The 13,965-nt window shown below is 45.2% G+C and overlaps 1 protein-coding gene across 1 annotated transcript in view; it reads right to left on the bottom strand.

Annotated features, from left to right (window-relative positions):
* The window catches only part of Dcps (decapping enzyme, scavenger), a 43,429-nt gene extending 33,792 nt beyond the window's left edge, over positions 1-9,637 (bottom strand). The window contains 2 exon segments of the mRNA XM_050120009.1: positions 7,731-7,905; positions 9,377-9,637. Of these exon segments, the coding sequence (XP_049975966.1) occupies positions 7,731-7,905; positions 9,377-9,574 (373 nt within the window). The 5' untranslated portion in view covers positions 9,575-9,637.
* Positions 9,638-13,965: the final 4,328 nt, after the last annotated feature.

Here is a 13,965-nt window from a genome sequence, read left to right as displayed (position 1 = left end):
AGACAGGGTTTCTCTGTGGCTTTGGAGCCTGTCCTGGAACTAGCTCTGTAGACCAGGCTGGTCTCGAACTCACAGAGATCCGCCTGCCTCTGCGAGTGCTGGGATTAAAGGCGTGCGCCACCACCGCCCGGCCTTATTGGCTAACTCTTACATCTGAATTTAACCCACTTCTAGTAATCTGTGTATTGCCACGTGGCTGTGGCTTACCTCCTTTCTCCCAGCATTCACTTTAGTTTTCCCCACCTAGCTCTGTTCTTTTGCCATATCACAGGCCAAGACAGTTTCTTTATTCATTAACCAATAAGAGCAACACATAGACAGAAGGACCTCCCACACCAGGTGGGTGGGTGTTGGGGGTTGGAGTGCCACATAGAAACTAAAATAAAAAGAATGCCCATGATTCAGAATAGAATGTCACCTAAACTTCTTGGCCCTTGCCCCACCATTCTGATTTCAGGGTTCAAATGTATTCATGCCTAAGTAGCATATTGTTTAGATCTGCTTGTTTATATCACCAGAATCACATCATGTGCACTTCTTGCTTTCTTGCTCTACCTGGTGACTTAGCCTCCATGGATACACGCAGCTACAGGTCATTTGCACTGCCAGAGAGAGACAGTCCATGTTGGGACTATACCTTGGCTATTCACCAAGTACTGACCTTGGCTACTGACTGCTGCAACCTGACTAATTCTAGGGGTTTGTTTGTTTGTTTACAGCTCAGCCAGGAAAACTCTTCTGAGAATAGCTAATTTTTTAATATGTCCTTCTCCCAGCCGAGCATAGTAGCAAATGCCTTTAATCCTAGCACTCTTGGGAGACAGAAAGCAGGAGGATCCCTGTGAGTTTGGGGCCAACCTGGTCTAGAGAGTTAGTTCTAAGACAGGTAGGGTTGTTACACAGGGAAACCCTGTGTCAAAAAAAATCAAAAAAAGTAAATAAAATAAAATACAACAAAATGTTCCTCCCAAACAAATCCTCCCTCCAGAGTCTGAGATCTGCCTCTGCAAAGAGACCAAAGTAGAAAAACCTGGCCTGTGGCTAAAGTACCCAATGTTCTAGGCAACCAAGAGAATGATTCCCAGGATCCCATCTCTCTGCTCCCTGTCCTTGCACACACAGACTTCTGTCTCCTCCTGTAAACCTGAGATTCCACACCCTGCTTTACAACAGGTAAACAATTGGCCTTTTTAAAGGCAGTCTGTACTTCTGAGCCACACCTCTCGCCTACTATCTCCCCCTTCTTCCCTGGGTGAGAGGGAACAGGGCTCTTAGAGAAAGACTCCATTAACAGGCTGCAGGAGCCAACACAGTAGGAGGAGCCAACAACACAGGCTTTGCCCTACTAGGATGTCACAGGAAGACCAGCAATGTCAGATGCCAACAGGCTGGCCCACAGGCTCTTCATCTTCACCACCTACCGTGGCTAGGGCCAGCCACACTTCCTGTGTTATCTCTCAAGGGTCAGATAAGAGAAAGCTGAAAAACAATAAGAGGTAACACGAAAGTGGCAATCTTAGATCTGTACCATATGGCTGCTGTAGTGTTAAGAGCTTTGTACCCCTTACTTATCTCAGTGGACTGGAACCCATGACATCACTTTAGGAGGTTAACCCAGCATTTCAAAGAGGAAACAAATAAGTAAAAACTACCACTTGTGATTATACTATAAAGTCTTGCTAGGTCACTAGAATAAACGGTCCATCTGTGGCCTTTTGTTTTGTGAAACTTCTGGTCTGCTTATATGCATTTGCATGTACTTAGATGTACGGAATCATAATATAAAGTGTACCTCTCACTGAGGACAGAGACTAAATACTTTGCAAAATACTTCCTTATCTATTTCACAAGTGTCCCATGGAGATGCATTCGGTTACTAGCCCAGTTTAACTGAGAAAATAGCTAACGCCCCTTCACCAACTTCCCCTGTGCCCCATGTCTCAGCCAGTGCTCTCACCTGCATTTTCAACATAACAGCCTCCTTTCTGTTCCTCTTTCCTCTCCAGACCGCATGATGCTCGGAACCTGGAACACTCTCCCCTTGTCCTTCCTGACCTGGTTCTTTCTCAGCCATCAGGCCTCTGCTTGCACATGACCTCCACTTGCAGAGTCCCCTAGGACCCCTGGTCTAGGCAGCTCTCGGCCCAGAGTCACTGAGACACTGTTCACTTGCGTGCTGTCTGTCTTCCCCTCCAAACTCCAAAGAGAACTGGCACATGTTTGTACTCACCCTCTAGAGCAAGCAGAGCAGAACCTCACAACTGTTAAGTGAACAAAGACTGCCCCAGGCCTTTTCATTGGCCAGTGTCAGAGCCAGGACTCCAAACCCAATGGGCCTGAGCCAACACTTATTCCTCACCCTGTACTGTTAGGAATGTGTCCGCGCTAGGATAGAACCTAAGGAAGCCTAGTTCCCAAGCCCATGCTCCCTCCATGGTGTCACCGGTGTAAGCAAACCAGGAGTGGCTTTCAGAGGCTGAGAATCTAGAGGGAATAAATGAGAGAGAAGACTACACACGCTCAGATTTGAAAAAGAGGAAGGCAATACCAGTCACCGAAGAAATAACAAAAGAAATCAGTCAAACATAATTTATGCTGAGTCCAGAACAGCAATCAGCTCAGAAAATAAGGGGTGTGGTTCTCCTGGTAAAGATGGGAAGGAAGGCTTGAGAAGCAGCCGAAGATCAGCAAAAGACTTCAAAGATACAACTGTGTACTGGGCACAGAGGACTAAGGTTGCAGGAACTTCACTTTAAGGGTCATGGAGTAGTAACAGAGAGCTGTCAATCTGGAACAGAACAGAGGCAGGGGGTCATACAGGCCCTGACGAGGACGGCAGGAGCCAGAGAGAGGTTGGAATACTTTGGTAACGCTGCCACCTTGTGGCTATGGCATGACTGTGCGATAAAAAAAGGAATCTATGGATAGATCTGCTGTACTGTTGAAATCTGTGAAAACTGATGTCAGTGCTAATAATAACTTTTGCAAGTCTGTATAGCAAACATTACTTCTGATGTCCATTTTTCTGTAAATAAGTCAAGTCACTGGGTAATGGGGCAACCTGATTCCATAACTGTAAGTTGCGGGACTCTTGCTGCCCTAGCTGCCTTAAGCCAGCACTGACCCAGCCAGCACTGACCATTTTAAAAGCTCCACAGATGACGTGAAGAAACTATTCAACAGTCACAGCTAAGGGGTCCTGATGAGCAGCCTCACTCGGCTAGCTTTGGCTGTTTCAAGTCATTTATAATAGGCTTTTTGCTATCACAAATTTTGCTGAACTCTAGAGGACTCTGCAATCATTTACCCATAGGCCAGAGACGGAGCATTAGTCTAGTGACCTCGCAAAAGGAATACTTGTAATTGGCACAAACACAAACCTTCATTTGCCTGTGAGGTGTGCTGTGATTTTCTTTTTGTGAATTGTGAGCAGCAATTCAGTTCCCTTAAGTAAACTGAGAGACAACTGCCAGTTCTTGGAGGTACAGTCCCAGCCACAGCCATCTCAAATAGTTTGCACCAGGCTTTGTCGCCATCACAGCCCTCACTGGACTGGGATATCCTATAACCAGGTCTATTCAGGCTGGAAAAGGAGCATTTATCCTGAGGGGCTAGCAGAAGGACTGCTGTGACTGGTACAAAAGGGACAATGCCATGATTCATGAGAAACATAAGCCTTCATTTGCATAATTGAGGCACCATCCCCTCTTTGGCCATATAAGCAGACAGGCTAAGAGACACTCTTCTGCCCAATTAGACCCAATAAATGTCTTCCCATAAGTGGTCTTTTCTTGCCTACTTTTGTTAATGCAGCTGAGCTGGCAACACAAGGAGAGAAGCAACGGACCCAGCAGAGTGGCAGCGACCACAGAGGGAAGGGCAACGGCAGACCAGCCCACAGGCCGAGCTGCAGAAACAGCATGGCAGCTGGCGGCCCGACAGCTGAAGCAGCAGCTGGATAGTTCAAGAGTGGACAGAGTAAGAAAAGAAGGGTGAGAAACAAGAAGTAGAGAGAAGGCGACTGGAGAGATGACTCAGGGCTCCTCCGGAGGGTTGGGGTTTGTCCCCAGCTCCCACCTGATCCCTGTAACCATCTGCAATTCCAGTCCAAGGAATCTGATGCCCTCTTCTGGCCTCCAAGGGTACTGACCACACGTGGTGCAGACATACATGCAAGCAAACATCCACACACATAAAAATAAACCAATCTTTTTATTTCTTTTTTAAGTAGAGAGACAGCAAAAGGGGGGGGGTAGAGGATAAAGAGGGATAAAAGACTATAAGGGGTCAGAGAAGAAAACCTACAGACTCTGATTGCTGGAAGAGATCCAGAAAACTGTCAATTCATTTAAACCACATTCTCAAGTCACCCAAGGCCAAAAGACGGCAGACTGGTTGGGACCAAATGCTATGGAATCCTGACTTACACAGCTCTCTGACCCTTGTTGAGCTAAGAGTCCTGATACCCGAGGCCTGAACAAGGACTGGCACACTAAACTCTAATCTAGATGGTGCGTGTGCTGCTGTATCTGCATGCCTGCTGCCACTGCTCACGGCTCTCAAGCACTTGGGGATACAAAAACTGCCAAAGACTCCCATAGGAGGAGTTTCTCCTCAACCGCCCATGACTTGATTTCTTTCCTTCCTTTTTGTGGTAAAGGGGATTAAATCTAGGGCCCCACACTTGTGCAAGCACTCTACTGCTAAGTTATACCTCAGTGTTCTTATTCGTACACTATTATTTTGAGATAGAGTCTTACTAAGTTGTCCTGGACTTGCTATAAAGTCCACACAGGCCTTCAACTTTTGAGCCCCTGCTTCAGGTTTCCAGTAGCTAGGACTACAGGCCTATGCCCAAAGCTGGTTTCTTACCTACAGTCTCCATCCAGGCAGAAAGAACCACCGCAGCTGTCTATCTATTCACAGTAACTTGTGACCCTCTTGCTGCTGCCCTAAACACGCCTCAGGGCAGAGTTGGCATCTTACTGGACTCCAAAGCAATGGTACTTCGTTAGCACTGGACCCAGAACACCAAAATAAAATAATAGCCCCTATGAAACAGGCACTGACTGCTTCTGAATAAACCACATACTATATTCTTAAAATTCACCTAAGCAGTACCTATGAGAATTTCAAATGCAAGCCATAAGTAGATGTTTATTTCAGTACCACTGGGAGTCCTTGACGAGGCCAGTGACTGAGGAATAAAGGCAGGCCTCCCCAGAAAACAGTCTTTTAAAGACCAGAATCTTTCTAAGCATAACGTGAATACGACTTGTAGAAAATCTAGCGGGCACACAGGCTCCAGTTCTGTAGTCCGCAGTAGGGTCTAGATTCTGTGCAGGAAAAGGTCCTAGTCTATGCTTACAGTACGGTTCCACAGATCACATTCTAAGTGGGCAGAACCCTGGACACTGGACTGACAGACTATGGCCTACAGGTTCCATTTGATTCACTACCTGAACCAACACCCAGTAAGCTGGATACATTAATTTTTAGAGAAGTGGAAGAAGAGAAGGAATAAGCAGGAGTCTGAGATCACCCGTGCCTTAGGACATTTCCTTTGGTTCTTTACAATGGGAGTCAGCCAACTCACTACGAAGTCACCCATCGGCAGGATATATAGTCAAGCAAGGGAGAAATACAGATCGGCCCTGAAGCCAGCTGTTGTGACTTCCAAATCTCTAGGCCAGGGTCAGGTAGGTAAAGCAAGCCACAGAACACAACCCGTGTGCAAAACAGGCAGGGAAAGAAGAGCTCCCACCCCCAGGCTCCCAGGCAAGTAGGGGTGATCATGAGGAAAGGGTTATGGAGACGTGTCGGGCTGGGTGCAGAGGAGCCTTCACCGACTGCCACTATCAATGTTCACCTTGGAAGAGAAACAGAGGGCAGTGATCACTGTCACCTAGGTGCGGTGTCACAGGAGTGCGAGGGAGAGAAAGAACAGCAGAACAAAAGAAGGCTTTGTGGATGCCGCAGGATGCCCAGCAACAGAACCTACTGAATTCTGGCTGGGAGTGGGAAGGGTAGCGGAAGGACAGGAGAAGGGGGAGCCAGGATGGTATTAAACCAATGGCTCACAGTTTTACAGTCTGGTGCCTTCTGTCATGCTTCTGCGAACCCGTGTCAAGGAATACATTTACCTAAAGGTCAACGCTTAAGAAAATAAAGACAGCTGCCCATTTCCATCAGCTTAAACGAAAGAATCCGGTTGTCTTTGACTGACGTGTAGGATCTTGTGCTGTCTGTCCTGAAAGGTTTGCTTGTCTCAAGTCAAGCGGTCACATGGATTTTCAAAGAACAATAGCCCTCATTTATAGAGCTGTGGGAAATACTATAAAAAAAGACACTGGGACAGGATATCTGGGAAGCCAAACTGTTCTTATAATGCCGAGGGGCAAATGAGAATACACGAGGACGTGACCAAATCACCACGTGCGTAAAACAAACTCTCGAATTTCCTGGCTGGGAACCATTAAAGGCAACCCTTTCCCCTCGTGCGTTGTCTACAACATCTTGACACATCATGTCTTCACTGGGGCATGAAATGCTTGTCTTTTTGGTGAATTAAAAAAATGCTTTCAGAGCTGGAGAGATGGCTGTTTAAGCAATGGCTGCTCTTCCAGAAGACTCAGGCTCAATTCCTAGCACCCGTATGGAGGCTCTTAAGTCTCTTAACTCCAGTCTCACAAGACCCTACACTCTGGCCTCTGTGGGCTCTGAATAGATATGGTATACATACATGCCCATACACACACACACACACAAATTTCTGTTACCCATATCTTTCTGCCCTACTCAAATTTATCCTGCTTGATACAAGTTTGTCTCTCCTACCAGGAAGTGGGGTTCTTCAGGGAGCGACTACCTGCGCAACATCCAGCACATTGCTACAGACCAGGTGTAAGAGTATGGTGAGATTTCAGTCTACTGAAATACTTTGTTTCCATGCCCTTACAGCTGTGTGGTTTTGAACTGGTGACTTACGCTTTTTCTCACCTATAAAGTCCCCTAAACAAGAGTGCTATTCTGTGGATTAAACGTATTTAAATGTTATATCCTGAGTTAGTATTATATGAATTTATTGCTGGGCCATGGTGGCATAGGCCTTTAACCCCAACACTTGAGAGGCAGAAGCAGGCAGATCTCTATGAGTTCAAGGCCAGCCTGGTCTACAGATTGAGTTCCAAGACAACCAGAACTTCACAATGACCCTGCTTCAGGGAAAGAAAAAAAAAAGAAGGAGGAGGAAGGAGAAGGAAGAAGGAAGAGGAGGAGGAGGAAGAGGAGGAGGAGGAGGAGGAGAAGGATGAGGAGGAGGAGGAGGAGGAGGAGGAGAAGAAGAAGAAGAAGAAGAAGAAGAAGAAGAAGAAGAAGAAGAAGAAGAAGAAGAAGAAATGAACTTATTATTCCATCCAATGAATCACTTACTCCCCCAAGTATACTGCACCAGGAAGTATTTATCAACCTTAGCAGTCATGGAGGGCCATCCTGTGCCTTGTGGGGTGTTTCACAGCAGGCCTATCCTCTATATACTAGATGCCAACAGCACACACACACCCAGGTCCAACAACAAACATGGTCTTCAGAGAATGCCGGTTCTCTGGAGGGAAAAGCCCTCCCTCTGTCATTTAGAACGACTGTATCAGAATTTTCAGATTAGAAAGAGCCCTCAGTTTCCCAGCACCCCATCCCCCCACACGCAACCACAACAGCCACCATTTGCTCACCGCTCAGCTGCTTCGGCGGAAACAGGTTATAGGTGCTGTAGATGTCGTTGGAGAACTGCAACTTGAGCTCAGGGCTCCCCGTTAGGAGTTGTGCCACTTGTTCTACCTGAAATGGTGTCTTCTCCAGGATCACCACAGCATCTTCTCCAGGCTAATCCCCAGAGTCCTCATTCACCTGCAGGCAGAGATAGCATCAGTGGGCCCATGGACAACGCCACTAGAAAAGCCTGCACACAAACAGAAGCTTCCAAAGCCTATAAAATCCCAGCACGGGGGCTTGGAAATAGTCTTGCTGATAAAATGCCTTCCACGCCAGCATGAGGACCCGCATTCCATCCCCAGGACCCATGTAAAAAAAGCTGGTGTGATGGTGTTGCTTTAAACCACAGAACTGGGAAAGCAAAGATAAGTGGACCTCTGGGGCCTGCTGGCTCCCAGCCTAGCCTAATTAGTGAGTTCGTCCTCAGTGAGAAACCATATATATACTAAAAGGCAAGACAAGGAAGCAAAAAACAAGAAACAATACCTGAGGTTGACTTCTGTCCTCTATGTGAACACACAGACGCTAATATAATAACAATAAGGCGTTCTATATTGGGACTGGAGAGATGGCTCAGCAGTTAAGAGCACTGGCTGCTTTTCCAGAGGGCCCACATTCAATTTCCAGCACCCACAACTGCCTATAACTGCTCTTCCAGTGATTCCGACACCCTCACACACACGTTGGCAAAACACCAATGTATATAAAATACAAATAAATTTTTAAAAAGATGATGCTCTATATCCTGCAGAAGTAAATATTCAGCCGAGATCTTATTCTTTATAAGCAAGTGCATCCAATTCATTAGCATGCAAATTAGTTTACATCTTTAATAAAAATTATATATAAGCCAAAGAATTGTTTAAAAATTAATGCCCAGGCCAGGCAGTGGTGGCACATGCCTTAAAAATTACTTTCCTTAGGAGTCATTACCAATAAGTGATTTGTATATCTATTATATCCGCTTGTATTCCCAGGATCATGTAAAACTTTCTCAGCAGAATAAAGTCATGAGTGGAAAAGTTTGGGCAACCCATTCTAGGGAAACCTTGACATCTGCCTTGACTAGGCCTCCTCAGTGGTTTGGGGCAGTCTCCAGCTCTGCGGCTGGACAGCTAAGCACGAGGTGTTAGAGCCAGCAGCCTATGGGTCTCCACAGACACCTTGCAGTCCAGTCTCCTCATCCCATGCACAACCAGGGGTCCCTGTCATACAAGGGAGCGCACAGCGTGTGGAAAGGGTTAAAGACCTAGGCTGACGTCATGGGAAGCAGGGACCACATCTCTTCATAGTTATCTCGTCATTTCCAGGGACAGGGCCCAGAGCAATGAATGATGATGGATGACTTGGGGAATTTAGCACGTGGTTTTAAAACTGGCAGATGTTTGTAGGGAAGAAGTTGAGGCGCTTAGACCTAGATGTGTGCATTCCTTTAATTCCACGGGAAATCCTGTCACTCCATGCACCGCAGTGGTGTAATTCCACCTTCCCCGAAACGTGATTGGTAGTTCCCAGAGTGGAAAAAAAAAAAAAAAAAACACCGTTTCTGTCGCGAAGACTGGTTCCCTCTTTCCCGCGCGCCCCCCTCCCGGGTGCTTAGTGGTACCTTCCCGTGCAGGAAAATGATTTTGTCCCGCGCAGACTCCCTCAACACTTTTTGGACTCTAAAGCCGGAGAACGGTAAGCGGACAGGGGCAGAAGCACCATTGCCCACGCCTGCTTCCTTCCCGTCTGTGCTGGGGGTTTCTGCCTCCTCTGCCTCAGGCTCGCGCTTTCTCTTGAGTTGAGGGGCCGCATCCGCCATGCTGCCCGGGAAGAGCAGTACCCGACTACACGTAGGAGCCGCTACCCACGCCCCTTGCGCTTCCTCGCAGCCTGTGAGGGGCTGGACTTCAAATCCCGGCAAGCTCTGGGCAGGCAAGGCCGCTACTTCATTTCCCGGCCTGCTTTGCGTCTTAGTCGGATTTTGCAGGTTTTGCACCCGTTTGGCTGAGGGTCTTCTAATGACCTTTGTGGCGGAGCAACTGCAGCTCGAGTCACTGAGCTCCTGGTCCTGCTGGCAGGCTGTGGGGAAGGGAAAGGAAGAAGACGAGGTCCTAGCGTGGGGTGTGTGGCCGTGGGGAGGACCCGTCTTAGCCTAGCACTTGGGGCGGGAAACCGAAAACTCCTTTGGGCTCTGAGTGACGGTTTACATTAACATCCCTACTCAAGAGTGGGCGTGGGAGGAGTGGGTTTTTTCTGTTTTTTGGTTTTTTTTTTTTCAAACAATTTTTAAATTGATTTATTTTATGTGCATCGGTGTGAAGGTGTCAGGTCCTCTGGAACTGGAGTTACAGACAGTTGTGAGCTGCCATGTTAATGCTGGAATTGAACCCAAGTCCTTTGGCTCTTAACCGCTGAACCATCTCTCCAGCTCCGAAAGGGATATTTTTAGAAAATAAATCCACAAGCCGTTTTATTTCTTGGTTGTTATTTTTTAACAATGGGTATTTAAACCATTTTCTCCCACTTTTGTAATTTTACGTCTGTTTTTCTTTTTTATGTAGATTTGGCCTTATTTGCTGAGAAGAAAAAGTAAGCTCACAGGATGGATGGTAGTGTGTTTCCATCACTTCCTTCCACCCTGGAGGCTTCATCCTCTAAATCTAGTTTGCCTTTAATTCTGCCCCGCTACCCTGGGATATGATTAGTATTGTTCTTTGATTGCATCTGTAGGAATGATAATAAAACTTGCAGTTTCTGATTCTGTACGTGTCTTCTGTGGTCATTCGTTCTGGCTTCTCCATTTTTCCTTCCCTTTTGTGAGACCCTCACCCCTTATTCTCAAAGGGACTAGAAAAATCTCCTAGCACCATTTTTCAAAATTAGAAGCCCAGCCTAGCTTCATGTTCCCAGAAAGATGGTGCTTTCTTTTCCCGCTCTCATCCGGGAAATTCCAAAGCACAAGAACGCTCAGACACCTGGTGATAAAAGGCAGGGGAGTAACCTTGCTCTGAAAACAAAAGAACAAGCTGACACAGCAGGATGGGAGGGGAAGCAAAGACCTTGCACCCGTACCAGACACCCCCTCCCCACGACCATCCAAAAGGGCTGCTTGTGACTTTTGCCTTTAAAAACTAACCCCACAAAGGAACTTGTAAGTCCTCTCTACCTCGCTGTGACTGGGTGTTAGAGATGGGTTCGGAACTAGTTTGTATTATGCTAAATAAACCTTGCTTATTGCAGTCTGGGCTTCTCTGGTTTCTGGTGGTCTCCCTGGGGGTCGTAATCTGGGCACAACACCTTTAATTTGGTAACTCCAAATTTTGTCAAGAACTGATAGTCTGGTAAACGTTATTTTTGCCAATGTTTTTAATTTTTCAGACAAATGTAATGGATGTGGCATTTTTTTTTCAGTTCTTAATTTTTTTGGTTGTTTTGTTTTGTTTTTCTCTGTGTTGCTTTAGAGCATTTCCTGGAATTAGCTCTTGTAGACCAGGCTGACCTCAAACTCACAGAGATCCTCCTGCCTCTGCCTCCGAGTGCTGGGATTAAAGGTGTGCACCACCACCTCCCGGCTCTCAGTTTTTAATATTTACAAGATAGAATTTTCAATCTGCTTTTTAGTTAGTAACAAAGTGTACCATGTTTTAATAATAGAGTTTTGGATATATTCCATAGGAACATGAGTTGTATGATTGTCTTAAAATAGAGGAACTTATCAGGGGACCTGGAATCTGGCATAATTGCAAGCTGTCACTTGTCCAAGGCTTCCTCACTTTCCACGAATATACACTCTGAGGTTATCAATTACATGCAAGACCAGAAAGGAATGTTCCACAGTGGCAGTAACAAAACGTACTCAGTTCTGGGACTATATTATTTTTTTTAATGAACATTGGGGTTTTGCCTGCATGTATGTCTGTGTGAGGATGCCAGATACCCTGGAACTGGAGTTACAGACAGTTGTAAACTGTCATGTGGGTGCTGGGAATTGAACCCAGGTCCTCTGGAGTCGCATCAGTGCTCTTAACCTCTGAGCCATCTCTCCAGTCCCCTGGGAGTTTATTCCTTTTTTTTTTTTTTTTTTTTTNTCTTGTAGACCAGGCTGGCTTCAAACTCATAGAGATCCCAGAGATCCGCCTGCCTCTGCCTCCCGAGTGCTGGGATTAAAGGCGTGCGCCACCACCGCCCGGCTTGGAAGTTTATTCTTATGAAAATATTTGAACTTTTTTTCAACTCAGAAAAATGAAAAAAAAAATGGCTGAGCATGGTGACAATTTGTTTAATACCTCTGAGGAATCTCTCCAGCCCCTGAGGGAGTGGGATCTTTAAGAAGTGGAGCTGACTTGACTTAGGGTGATGAGACACCATGACCAAAAGCAGTTTGGAGAGTAAAAGGTTTGTTTCAATCTTACACTCTAGGTAAATCCACCATTGAGGAAAGTCAGAGTAGGAACTCAAGCAGGGCAGGGACCTGGAGATAGGAGCTGATGCAGAGGACGTGGAGGATGCTATTCAATGGCTTGCTTAGCATTTTGGTTATTTTACTCTCTATGCATTCTCTTACAGGAATATTAATGCAGAGGTGAGATATTATCTTAGAATGGATCTTTTTACCACATAAACAGGGTAGAACATTAAAAACGTATGTGGAAAAAGTCTCTGAATTGATTCTAAAAGGAAAATTGAGACTTGGTCAATTAGCAGGAATGCACCCAGCAGAAATTGTAATGCATATTAATAATGAGGAAATTGACAAATTATGGGCAGAAAGTGAATCTTGGCAAAGAGCTTGCAGTAATTTTTGGGAGAGATTAACAACAAATATCCAAAAAGCAAGAGAATTCAATTTATAAAGAGAACTAAATCCTTCCTCTCCTTATAGAAGGAACACCAATATCTGAAACCCCTACATTCTATACTGATGCAAATAAATCAGGTAAGGCAGGTTACAAATAGGAAAATTTAAGTAAAGTGGCTCAAAGCCCTTATGATTCTGTCCAAAAGTCAGAATTATATGCTATTCTTATGGTATTAATGGATTTTACGGACACTCTTGACTTAGTTACTGATTCACAATATGCAAAAAGAGTTGTTTTGCATATTGAAACTGCTGGATTTATACCAGGTTGATACAGAATTGACTTTATTATTTATTCAGTTACAAGAAATAATCAGGAATAGGAATCACCCCATGTAGAAGTGAATTTGATTCAGGTAATAACCAGGCTAGCTAATAATTATATTTTTATTTATTATAAGGGGAAAACTCATGAAAGCGAAACGAGAAGTCCAAGCTCAGCTGTACAGCGAGGGAACCACTGAGAGAGAGAGAGCACCTGGACCATATGTCCATTTTTCTCTGGGTCCCAGAAAGCCACACCCTAACTTGGTCCCATCTATTAAAGATAATTGGTTAACAAGGCTTCTCCATTACCTCCCCCTTTGGTCTAAACAAGAGCGATCCAAGCCCAATACCAAACTATATATAATAGGAACAGATATCAAGTATAAAATTACAAACAACATAAACAATATTAAGCAAGGAACACATGACAAACGTTTTAATAAACATTCTACTCCAAAGAGTCTAAGTCTTGTATTGGAAATAAGCTTGGCTAAATCATTACGTGAAAGTAATTACGACTATCTAATCTTCAACCCCATCAAAGGCCTGAGAAGGGAGATAATATTACTTGAGTAGGCAGGACGTGCAATCAAGCAGCTTCCAAAGTGTGCGTAGATGACAGAGACAACTGGCTGTCACCCAAAGTCTCATATCCAACTTTGGATAAAGCCTAGCTTAACTGACAGACCATTTTTAGAGGCCCTGAATCCTGTCCCTCCCGAGCACTTAAAGCTGCTGTGCTACATAGGGACAAGGTGTGGTCATCATAAAGAGCCTGATCCTGAGGATCAGAGTAAAGTCCCTCGCCCAGAATTTGATCTTGGGGAATCTCAAGTCCTTTTGTTTTTTTCCCTGTTGTTCTAAAATTTTTGCTTTTTCTTTCTAGTAACACTTTCAAAGTAACTGTGGTCCATTTTCTAGGACCGCTGAAATTAAATGAATCCAGTCTTGAGCCGTTGCTTTGTTGCTTGAAGCCCACATTTTGACCAGTTCCCTAATGAAGGACAAGTTATTCCATAAGCTATAATTGCTTGTTTAATTTCCTTTAGATCAGTCATACATACGGGCTCCCATGTATGTTCTTT

The sequence above is a fragment of the Alexandromys fortis genome, unplaced genomic scaffold, assembly GCF_014885135.2.
Source record: "Alexandromys fortis isolate MF-2015 unplaced genomic scaffold, M_Fortis_MF-2015_v1.1 scaffold_168, whole genome shotgun sequence".
Classification (NCBI taxonomy): domain Eukaryota; kingdom Metazoa; phylum Chordata; class Mammalia; order Rodentia; family Cricetidae; genus Alexandromys; species Alexandromys fortis.
The sequence above is the reverse complement of the archived record's forward strand: the minus strand, read 5'-3'. Positions and strand labels throughout refer to the sequence as shown.